General features: G+C 47.3%; 1 protein-coding gene across 1 annotated transcript in view; it reads right to left on the reverse strand.

Annotated features, from left to right (window-relative positions):
• Positions 1-9,205: 9,205 nt before the first annotated feature.
• The window catches only part of GDPD5 (glycerophosphodiester phosphodiesterase domain containing 5), a gene marked incomplete at its 5' end in the record, with an annotated part of 117,690 nt that continues 114,633 nt past the window's right edge, over positions 9,206-12,262 (reverse strand). The window contains 2 exons of the mRNA XM_080363184.1: positions 9,206-9,354; positions 11,379-11,491. Coding sequence (XP_080219310.1) covers positions 9,239-9,354; positions 11,379-11,491 — 229 coding nt within the window. The 3' untranslated portion in view covers positions 9,206-9,238. The remainder of the gene's footprint in view (positions 9,355-11,378; positions 11,492-12,262) is intronic.

A 12,262-nucleotide genomic window follows, 5' to 3' on the forward strand; every position in this document is an offset into this window, starting at 1 on the left:
TGAAACACAGGAGGGTCCATCTGAACATGAGGAGAAACTTCTTTGCTGGGAGGTGACAGAGCCTGGACCAGGCTGCCCAGAGCAGGTGTGGAGTCTCCTTCTCTGAGACATTCAAACCCACCTGGACGCAACCCTGGGTGATCTGCTCTGGTGACCCTGCATTAGCAGGTGGGTTGGACTGGATGATCTCCAGAGGTCCCTTCAAACCCCAACCAGTCTGTCATTCTGTGTCTGACCACAGACTCTAAAGGTACTCAGATTCTCCCATATTCCAGAGGACACCTCCTGGCTGCACCTGCACCAGGATAACCATGTGTAGGACAACTAAATATAGTCCTGAGGGTCCTCACCCCACTACCCTGAAAAAGTGTCATCACACCTTTTGTGCCTTCAGAATCCCCCAGCGATGGGGAAAACACCTTTGCCCACACACAGGGGAGCTGCGGAGACCTCAAGAACTGTGAAGCAGTGTGACAAGCCCTAACTAAACACCTAGGAAATCACGTGGGAGGGGGTGAAGGTTCTAAATGCCCCAAACACCACTGAAGGCAACTGCTGTTACTCAAAGTGATTTAAAGAAGTTAGAGCAAAGGCAGCTCTCTAGAGATGCCTTTGGAAAGAGCAGAGCTGGCTCCACGCTTCACCGACATGCCAAGAAAGAAAAACACACCTATATCTCCACCTCTATCCCTGATCCACACACGTTTCTGAGCCATCAGGGTCACACACAGCTCTGTGCTGGGAAGAAATAGCTCAGGCTGATCTTCTTACAAAGAGACACCCCCTCCTCTCTCCCCAGTTAATCCAAACACCAGCTCACACCCCTCCTGTCTACCCATGAGACAAATTATGTCAATACAAAAAAAGAGAGGTTTTCCCCACTGCCCTCACCCATGCACGTTCCTCCTGTTCACCCTCTCCATCCAAGTAGTAAATGCTGCATTTTTATTCTTATTTTAATTTTCCAAGCCTCCCCAGCTGCTAGCGCAAGAAGTCCAAAGGTTACCTGGCCCACAGGTTGTCTTCTCTGGGTGGGACTTAACGAAGACTCAACTTCCCTCTCGGAAAGCTCCCATTCACATCAGAACTCTACGCGGAGACAGGTCTCCTCCGCAAAGCACGCTCAGCCCTTCTGCTGCAATGCTTGGGGAAGCACAAAAGCATCCCCTTTATCCTCACTGCCGGAGAGGTGGCGGGGGGAAAGTTGCTTTTGTTTCTCGTGAATGACATGCCAGAAAGCTACAGGGCATTAGCCACGCAGCTGTCAATAACAGCCAGCCAGGGAGGAGCCAGGACCCAGGGAAAAACCCATTGTAGCTCAGGGAAAATATATCACACCAGGGCAGCTTAAGGGGAACGAGCCATCTGGAGAGCAAATTGAGGTCCAGGTGGAACGATTCATTGGATAGAGACTCCGTCTCGCTGGAAACCACACTAAAGCCGATAAATAAAATACGGCTTTGTGAGCAAAAAAAAAGATGCCCAGAGCAGGAATGGATTGGGTCAGGGAGGAGCTGCAGTTCCCCTCATTAACGTGTGATAATTAGGTAATTAGGTCCTTGAGGATGATAGGGACAGAAGGGGAGGTTTGCCCTGTGTGGCTTTCTGCACCCTCCCCTCTAACTTGATCCCAGTTGTCGGCTGAATTTTTAAATGCTCAGAGATTAAAGCAGCTCCGTGAAGAAACCCTTGTGCTGGAAATTGTCAAAGCCCCTCATGCAGTGCAGCCAGCCTTCCTTCCCTTGCCCAGCATCACTTTGAACAACTTGTATTATTTCACGCTACACAGAAGAGAAATATTAATAATAACCAATCCCTGCATGTTGTTATCTCAGTGAGATTGCTTTTCTGTAGGGCACCACTGCTGCCTTTGCTGGCTGGCTCCTTTCTGCTCCTCTCCCACTGCTGGGGTGCAGGGCACAAGCTGGCATCTTGCTTGCTCCCAGCATTTGCATATGAATTACTGCTAACCTGGAAGGGACTGTGGTTTCCCAGCCTGTGCGATGGGCTGGGAGGGTTGGGGGATTTGCTCTTAGAACCTCCTACCCTGATAGAGTTGGCACTACCAGGCTGCACCAACCAGGAGTGTGACCATGTCTGGGCATGGAGATAATTTTTCCTGAAGATATTTTTCCTAATATCCAATTCTAAACCTTCCATGGCTGCAAAGTTGCACCAGAAGAGGTTTAGATTGGATATTAGGAAGAAATTCTTCCTTGAAAGGGCTGTTGGGCATTGGAACAGGCTGCCCAGGGCAGTGGTGGAGTCACCATCCCTGGAGGGGTTGAACAGACACATAAGTGAGGTTCTCAGGGATATGTGTTAGTGCCAGGGTTGGGTTAAACGTTGAGCTGGATGATCTTGATGGTCTTTTCCAACCAAAATTATTCTATGATTCTATAACCAGGAGTGAGTCATCAGTCCAAGTGACAGCACAGCACTGATCCTGCCCTGTGGGGCACAGCAAAAAGGTCTCCAAAGTGCTGGAAACTCTTCAGCAAGCTTGCAAAGCTGTCATCTCCTCACAGCCATAAAGCATGGGGCTACCAACCCGCTCACAACCAAACCCCAGCTTTAAGCAGTGTGTGCATCCCCAGAGGTGAGAGGGAACAGCTACTACGAGTTGTAAACACACAAAGTAACCACAATGAGAAGGCTTTGCAGTGGGCAGCTGTCCCTGTGCCCATGCTGAGCCTCCCATTGAGATTTCTTCAGCCAGTCTGCACTTGGCCCTGGATTTCCCCATGGATGCCACCATGCCTCAAAGTGGCTATTGCTGTGCTACAACCCATGCTTGTGTCCTTTTTGCTTGAAACAGAGAACATGAAATATGCAAGAGAGCTCCAGGACATGAGGGTGTTTGAAAGGTGTTGTCTGCTAGGTGGAACAGAAGAAAGGACACCTTATGCAGAGGCAGGAGCTCAACCTCTCCTTTGATCCCAGTGCCCCGGGTTGTAGAGTCAGACAATAATTTGGGTTGGAAGAGACCTTCAAAGCTCATCTAATTCAACCCCCTGCCATGAGCAGGGACATCTTCACCAGCTCAGGGTGCTCAGAGCCCCGTCCAGCCTGGCCTGGGATGTCTCCAGGGATGGTTCATCCACCAGCTCTCTGGCCAACCTGGGCCAGGCTCTCACCACCCTCAGCATAAAACATTTCTTCCTTGTGTCTGGCCTGAATCTCCCCTCTTTTAGTTTAAAACCATCACCCCTTTGCCCTATTACAGGGTAGATACACACACCAGTGATCTTACAGTGGATTAGGACTCTAAAATCCCTTCTTAACATCAAAAATGCTCAGCCACTGTCACATGGCCCACAGAAGCAATTAGGCACAAAACCACAAGCATGAAAAGGATGCAAAATGGAAATAAAGCGTATGGGACCAGGAACTCCAGGTATCTGTTGGGGAAAGCCCTGTGTGAATGTAGGACCAAAGCTTCCTGAAGGAGGAGCAGAGCATGCACGTCAGGAGGAGAAAGAAATAGGAAAGAGAAAGGATGCAGCTGAGCTGAAGGGAAAGGAGAAAAGAGTGGAAAAGAGGAAAGGTAGGAGAGTTTTGAATAAACCAGGAATTTTTTGATAAATTCAGGAAGACATTTTTTACAATTGACAACAACACTGGCCCAGGTTGGCCAGAGAGGTGGTGGATGAACCATCCCTGGAGACATCCCAGGCCAGGCTGGACGGGGCTCTGAGCAACCTGAGCTGGTGAAGATGTCCCTGCTCATGGCAGGGGTGGCACTGGATGAGCTTGGAAGGTCCCTTCCAACTCAAAATATTCTATGATTCCAGGTAATGGAAACCATAGTGAGACATCTGGAGGGAGGTGGTCACTAGGACTTGATCATACTTTTATCTCTACCTCCCCACCATGTGCTTGGAAGAAGAAATCATTTCCTATCCATGACAGGTGTCTATGCATTCCTGGCACCACCATCTATGGCTCCACCTTGCCATGGAGAGAGTCAGGACACTCTCTTTGCACCCTCAGACTCTTATTAGAAGTCAAGGGCAGTCACCAGTGTCCAGGAGAAGAGGGTGGAGGAGGAAAACCAAGTAGATGAGGAAGAACAGGGAAGTAACTGGAACAAAAACAGGGTCCAGGAGGATGAGAGGGAGAAAACTAAGAACTTTAAAAGGGAAAAAAACCCAACAACTTGCTTTCCTATTTCACGTATAGTGAATACTCACCTTGAGTTTGAAACCTGGTCAGGAGCTTCAATCAAGTAAAGGTTGCTTACACCAAGAGCCCAGGAGGAGGGGAACCAGCCTTCAGCCTCATGTCACTGCTCCTGCGCACATCATGGCCAGGCTTCACGATGAGATTGAACTTTGCCAGCTTCTAGCCACTGTATCATATGAAGGCTTTAGTGGAGACATAAGAGATCCTTCTTATGGCAGATAAGTGTGTAGGCCTAGGGCATCGTCACATCAGCATCACCTCCCAGACCCCCAGACTACAACTCTATCAGCAAATTTAAAGGGTTGGAAAAGTTCCCAGATGCTACAAGAACTATCCCAGCTGTACCACTAAGCTCTTATAAATCAGGGCAGTTTTAGAGGGGAAGAAAAAGAGTTAAATAGCACAATGTTGGCTGTCCCAAGACATTTGGGCTTAGAGCCAGCAACCAATCCACAGTTCTTTTATTTGAATAACAGACAGAGTCTACATGACTCTCATTTCTCTCCTTTTGACTTTAGAGTATCTTTCCCTAGGGTACAGCAACAGCCCCCAGGTTAGAGATTATTCAATACTGTAGATATCAGGAGCTCTACCCCTTCCCCTAGGGCAATTTTAGATTTAACACTAAAATGGTATCCCTAGAGCCAGTCAAACTCATGACACGGTACTGACTACCCATCACCAACCAGTGAGAAAGTATTGCATTTACTGTAATCCCTTTCAACCATCAGTTAAATGCAGCCATTCAGGGATTGGAAAAAACAGCTGCTTAACAAAGGACAATCCCACACTGACCCAGACGAGATCCCCTCCTCACCCAAAGCACCCTCTGTCTGCAGCTGGGAGTAGATTGTGGGGTAAAGAATAAAAAAATAGAGCATGTATGAGCAAACCTTTCCCTTAATGTACATGTTTAGCGAAGAACGGCTCAGAGACATCCCAAGCCAGATCTCGCATCCAGACTCCCGTGTTTAATAAATGCTGATGGACGGATGAGCCATTTATTCCTGTTTGATCTTGCTTATGGTTTTTGTCCATCACAGCACCCCAGGGCAATGACTTGCACAATGTGTGTTAAAAATAAATTGCTTCCCGTTTGGTTTAGAACTGCTGCCTGCTCAGTTCTGCAGGTGCATCATTGTCCCCATGCGGCCACAAACACTGAAAAATTATTCAACAGTTACTGTTCAAGACTCAGGTCTGCAAAGTCACCTCTTCTCCACATGACAGCTACTGTCTTATAAAACCTGGATGGGAGAGAACCATAGAATCATAGAATAGTTTGAGTTGTGAGGGACATTCAAGGCTCATCCAGCACCACCCCTGCCATGAGCAGGGACATCTTCAGCAGCTCAGGTTGCTCAGAGCCCCGTCCAGCCTGGCCTGGGATGTCTCCAGGGATGGTTCATCCGCCACCTCTCTGGCCAACCTGGGACAGGCTCTCACCACCCTCAGGGGCAGCAATTTCTTCCTCATGTCTGGCCTGAACCTCCCTCCTTTAGTTTAAAACCATCACCCCATGTCCTATCACAACAGGCCCTGCTCAAAAGTCTGCCCCCATCTTTCTTATGGTCCCCTTTTAAGTCTGGAAAGGCCACACTAAGTTCTCTCCAGAGCCTTCTCTTCTCCAGGCTCAACACCCCAACTCTCTCAGCCTGTCCTCCCAACAGAGGTGATAATTTTTCATCAATCCCTTCATCCCCAGTCTGAATTGATACCAGGGGTTGCCCCGACCCAGGTAAAGGACCTTCCACTTGGCCCTTTTGAACCTCATGGGGTTCTCATGGGCCCACTTCTTGAGCTTCTCCAGGTCCCTCTGGATGGCCCCTCATCCCTCAGACGTGTCAACCACACCAATCAGCTTGATGTCCTCAAGAGGAGATTCAACATTACTGATCTCAAGAAGGACAGATCTCCAGACATGCCTCCCATCATAGCTTTATCTCCCTCACAAAGTATGAAAAAGCAGAAACATAGGTTGATCATCAAGGCATCATCATTATACAAGACAATCCCAAAACACACCACAACGTCACAGACTGACAGGGGAATACTGACAGTTTATTTCACAGAGCATCGCAAAGTTTATTTTGGTCTAGATCTATTTTAATCAAAAAAGTATCATCCTTTAAAAAAAAAAAAGTAGCAAATATTCAGGACCATAATGGTAACAGTCAGTGCATTACGCATAAAGTTTGGGTCTCATCATAAAAAAAAAAAAAAAGAAAGAAAAAGTGAATTGTGAAAAGAACTCCTTGTTGGATTGCTTTTAACACTTCCAAGCTTTTAAGCACTTGACTTCTCAATAAAGTCATCTCCAAGGATAAAAGTAGAACATGCAGGTGACTATCAACAGATGCTGAACTTCAAACAACATCTCTCACTTGGCAATGACAATTCACCGGGAATGTTTCAATACAGCACCACACTAAAGGGAGAAGCAACTTTGTTCTCAAAAGCCTTCAAATCCACCAAAATCTTGCAATTCTGCAGAAGAACACCTCACACTGTGTTTCACAGGCTTGAGAGTGTACCATATAGAAGGACAGTGTTTGGGGAAGGTAGGAGGGAGCATGGACCAGGGTCTTATTCCACTTATATTCATAAAAATTCAGGCTAGATGCAAACAAACTGAAGTCTTGATTTGCACTGCTTAGGAGGTACTTTAAGTATCACAATTCACATTTGTTATTAATAGGGTATTTTTCTGTTACCTAATTTGGCCAGTTCTGCCCCCAATTCTTACACACTAAGCCCAAGACTTTGGGGTTTCAAAATGTTACTGGAGTACAGCTTAAAAAAAAATATATATAGAGAGAGAGAGTGGTTCAGTGCTGCCAAAACAAGAACAAACTGCTCGAGGCTGTTTTTTAATCATTGCTTGGTTCTGGCCTTTCCAAGCCTGCTTTGTGGGTTGAACATGATGCACATCAGCATCCCCCAGACCACCTTCTCTGCATGGTGACTTTTCTCAGCCACTCACAGGCTCTGCAGCCCAGTTTGTCCAGCACCCGAAGACTCAGCCTCAACTCCCGTTCCCTCCACGGGAAATAACTTTGATGGTCTCATCCATTTCAATTCAGCGCACACTTCAAAGGAAGCTGATGCTCAATGGGATTTCTGATGTTGCGCGTTGTGTTGACCAAGATCCGGAAAGAAGGGGGCAACCCAACACCAGAAGGCCATGGGGACAGAGCCAAGACCCATTCACAAGCTCCGGCAGCCTTCCAGCTGGCTTCGGCTGCCTTGGGAACTGGCTCCATACGAACAGCAAAGTGACCCAAAAACCATCTCCTCTCCACAAGGCCTTGAAGGTCAAGAGCAGAGACCTGAGAGCACCCTGGGGCTGGCTGTGAGATGTTTTGGGGAGCAAATAAACCAAGTAGATGACAGTTGCATTTTATGAGTTGGGGTTTTTATTGTTTGGTTGGGGTTTTTTTGTTTGTTTTTCTTTAAACCTCTGGTCTAGGATTTTGGTTTAAAGCCTTTTGCATTGGAAACATGCTGATGAGAGCTCTTGCCTTCATGAACCTGTCAGCTGCAAGACCATCGCTCCTTTGGAGGATGTGAACGAACAGCTTTTAAAGGTTCTGCTGTTAAAGCAAGGAGGAAAGGTCTACCTGCAGGAATAAATTACACTCTGAGACTGCTTCACCTTCTAAACTATTTACAACTCTTTCACTCATTAGCATCTTAGTGGGGGAAGCGCATCCTGCACTCACCTCCTGTTTTTCCTACATGGGTGCAAGGATGGGGAAGCAAAGGAGCGACTGCAAATGCCACGTGGAGTGGCAGGCACTTTAGCCAGATCTGAGTGGTGATGGTGCTCATGGCATTGCTTTTTTTGCAAGCCAACAGAGCCCAACTCAGTGAGATTACACAAAGAAAGAAAAAGGGGGTGGGGGAATAAAATATCAAAGCATTGCTGCCAGCAGAGGCCAATCTAGAGACACTCAGGATTTGCCTTCAAGACCACAGCAGGACATTTCAAGGCCATTCCCCTACGAGCACCCAAGCTTTGGGGAAAGAGGATAGGACAGAGTAGCTGTCCACAGCTACTACAGGTCTACAGCTTCCTCACAAGGGGAGGAGGAAGGGTAGGAACCAGTCTCTTCTCTCTGGTGACCAATGACAGAACCCGAGGGAATGGCAGGAAGATGTGCCAGGGGAGGTTTACGTTGGACATTAGGAAAAGGTTCTTCACCCAGAGGGTGCTGGACACTGAACAGGCTCCCTAAGGAGGTGTCACGGCCCCAAGCCTGACAGTGTTCAAGAAGAGACTGGACAATGCCCTCAGACACACGGTGTGAACTGTGGGGTTGTCCTGTGCAGGGATGGGAGTTGGACTCGATGATCCTTGTGGGTCCCTTCCAACCAAGGACATTCTACGAGTCTATGAGGATGGGACACGGAGAAGGTGCCCAAGTGACTGAATGAGTACATTCCCTGGTTCTGAATTTCATCTGGGAAGAGCGGTGCTATCTCCTCTGCTAGGAAAGCTTCTCTCCTCCCAACAGTCTCTTCTTACATTAGAGCTAAAAACTTCATTGTCCAAGAAAGCGGAGGAAACAAACAAACAAAAAAGTATTAAAAAAACCCAACACTTCACAAGAACACCACAACATTCAGCTACACAGCCGCTGCACCAAGGGAAGGAGTGGAGCAGGGCAAGGGGGAGAAAGGGGAGACACATCCAACATGTTTTTCCCAAAACATCCCAATGGCATTCAAGCCGTCACATCAAGATTCAAATAACTTCAGCCATAAGGTTGAGGATTTAATGAACACGGTAATTCCACTCATGCCCTGGAAAAGTTACACTCAAAAAAAAGAAAGACAAAAAAATTCCAATTTTCTACATATTTACAAAAAATCAGCCCCCCAACCTCACAACCAGGGAGGCGGAGTAGCCAGTGATGGGGTATGGGAAGGGGTCTCTGCCCAACCAGCAGTTCCTGAAAGGTTCCCATCCCAGAGCGAGCAGGAGAGCACGGCTCTCATTGCTGGAGCAAACGCGGGGGTGGCCACACGCCAGGGTTGGGTTTGGAGCCTGTCAGTTCATCCGCAGCTTGGTGTCCCGGTGATCTGTGGGGGTGACCATCTCGTTGGCGTAGCCATTCTCGGAGCAGAGGGACAGCTCGTCCGTGGTCTCCACACCGTTGTTGATCTCTGGGGAGGGTAGAGAAGGAAGGTGGGGACATTGTCATAGTGGTGTAAGTCACAAGAGTCACCTATGGATACAGAAACTGAGGCACTGAGCAGTTCTACCAGATGGGTACCATCACCCTCAGATACATGGTGTGAGCTGTGGAGTTGTCTTGTATAGGTACAGGAGTCGGACTCAATGACCCATGTGAGTCCCTTCCAACTCAGGACGTTCTATGATCCTACAAGGATTTCACCCCAGGCTTAGTAACACTGCACCGATTTAAAACTAGGTCTGACCAACATCTGCCTCCACAGAATCCCAGAATGTCAGGGATTGAAAGGGACCTCAAAAGATCATCCAGTGCAATCCCCCCACTGGAGCAGGAACACCCAGATGAGGTTACACAGGAAGGTATCCAGGCAGGTCTTGAATACCTCCAGAGTAGGAGACTCCACAACCTCCCTGGGCAGCCTGGGCCAGTGTTCTGTCACCCTCATTGAGAAGAATTTTCTTCTCAAATTTAAGTGGAACCTTTTGTGTTCCAGTTTGTACCCATTACCCCTTGTCCTATCATTGGTTGTCACTGAGAAGAGCCTGGCTCTATCCTCCTGACACTCACTCTTTATATATCTGTAACCATGAATGAGGTCACCCCTCAATCTCCTCTTGTCCAGCTCCAGAGTCCCAGCTCCCTCAGCCTTTCCTCACATGGGAGATGCTCCACTCCCTTCAGCATCTTCATTGCCCTGCACTGGACTCTCTCCAGCAGTTCCCTGTCCTCCTTGAACTCCAAATAGGACTTCACATCTAAATATCAGACACTGACATTCCTGCCACCAACAGAGACAAAACTGGACCCCCCATCGCTTGTGACACTATGCTATAAACTGATTCAGTCACCTGTGTTAAAAGGGTGCAAAATACGTGAACTTACTCTTTACCCAAATTTGCTATTCTGGACAAGGGGAGAGTTCTATAATTTCACTAGCAAAAATGTGCAACCACTAATGTTTTTAATTGTAAATACCCATCTTAAGCAAGAACATTTGTTACAGAGGGAAAAAAAATATATATATATAAATATATATATGTGTGTGTGTGTGTGTATATATATATATCTCCTACCGTCTAGGAATTTTTTCTATCTAGGACATATCCTGGACACTTCATGTGTGATCTGCTCTGGTGACCTTGCTTTAGCAGGTGGGTTGGACTAGATGATCTCCAGAGGTCCCTTCTAACCCCAACGATTCTGTGGCATTTTATGTCTAGAACACATTGAGGAGGGTTAATTGGGTTAATTCTGCTGTCACCAACTGCCTTCCCTCTCTGGGTTCCCTGGATTTACACCCAATTTTTACCATCTCTAGAGGGCAGAATCAGGCCTGTATTTCACACAAGAAGATCTCTGAGGCAAGAGCTGGAGGTCTCTAACCCCTAAATACAAAGGAAGAAAAGTCGTAACAAGCTTAAGGAGATAGTATATTCACATTCCTTCAAATGTTCGTTTTCCAGCTTGACACACCAATTCTAATTTTTTAAAGCTACATGTTTCCATCTTAGTGCCCATTTCTGAGATGTTTCTTAGAGGTGGGGCAAGATGGACATGTTGCCAGTGTAATTCCACCACAAATAAATGCTAGGAGAAGCAAAAGGGTATCAGGAACCCCTCAATCCACAGGGCCATTGAACTCCAGGTCTACCCAAAACTCATCACCACTTTGTGCTGACCTAAGCCATTATTTTAATGGGTTTTACAGCTTTTGGCACACTGCTGACAATTTAGAATGGAGACAATGCACAACAATATAAGAGACCTGCATGGCATCACTTGAGAAGCTAAATGCAGGATTTCTGTGCAAATCAATGCTCAGACCTGCACCAGTTTGGGATGGATAAGCCATGACCATGCAGGATCAGTCCAGCCACCCTGTCTCACCAGCAGAAGATGACACCTATATTAAGACCACCTCTTCCATCAGCAGAGAGGAGTGACAGCTGAGGGATGGAGCAAAGGGCTCTAACCGACCAGCCCCATCCATACCTGAGAAGATCAGCTTCTCCTTCATGATCTTGACATCCCGGCTGGAGCGGCGGACAGCAGCACTGAGCATGATCTGCTCCGGGTTGTAGGTCCTGATGCTTCCTAGACGCCACCTGCAAGACAAGAGGGGGATATCAGTGGTTGGCCTCCCCAACCACGGGAGCAACCTCAACACAAGCGGCCACCAACAATGTGGGGACCCACAAGCCCCAGAGACCCTCACGCCTTTGCTCCCTTGCACCTACGCAACCCCACATGGTAGGAGGATGTTCAGAGATGATCATGTTATCTCAGAGGGGAACGGACATACAAGCAGGTCATCTTTAACCACCTTGAGCATCCTAATACCTCTAATTTCACCAAGAACTGCCAATAACCCCTATCGATCACATCAACTACCCAACTGCCCTAACGAGGTAGGACTATTTTCACTATTTTGACTCTTGGGGTTGGAAAGATGGAACAGGAGACCAAGCCAAGTAAAGAAACCAAAACCCCTTCCTCACCTTATTAAATGCTCACACTTGTGGAAGAAGAGACCTCAAGGACCAATTAAGGTCTCAAATCTGACATGCAGTAAAGACACTGTCCCCACACAGGCAGCTGTCACATATGGTTCCCCTTAAACATGATTTGCTTAAATGCTTCTACCCCAAAACCCACACTTTTTAAGCCTTCATGAAACTCAGCATTCACCCAAAAGTTTCCACCACATGAACAATATGAGGCTGATGGGAACTTGGCTTGACTTAAAATTAGCCAGACTTTTACTCTCATTATTGAATGCATGTAAAGAAAACTACTGATGTTAGTAACAAGCAGTGGCAGCATGTTCAAGGGGGATTTTGCTTTTAAAACTGGGGTTTAAAACTGGGGTCTATAAC

The sequence above is a fragment of the Nesoenas mayeri genome, assembly GCF_963082525.1.
Source record: "Nesoenas mayeri genome assembly, chromosome: 1".
Taxonomy (NCBI): domain Eukaryota; kingdom Metazoa; phylum Chordata; class Aves; order Columbiformes; family Columbidae; genus Nesoenas; species Nesoenas mayeri.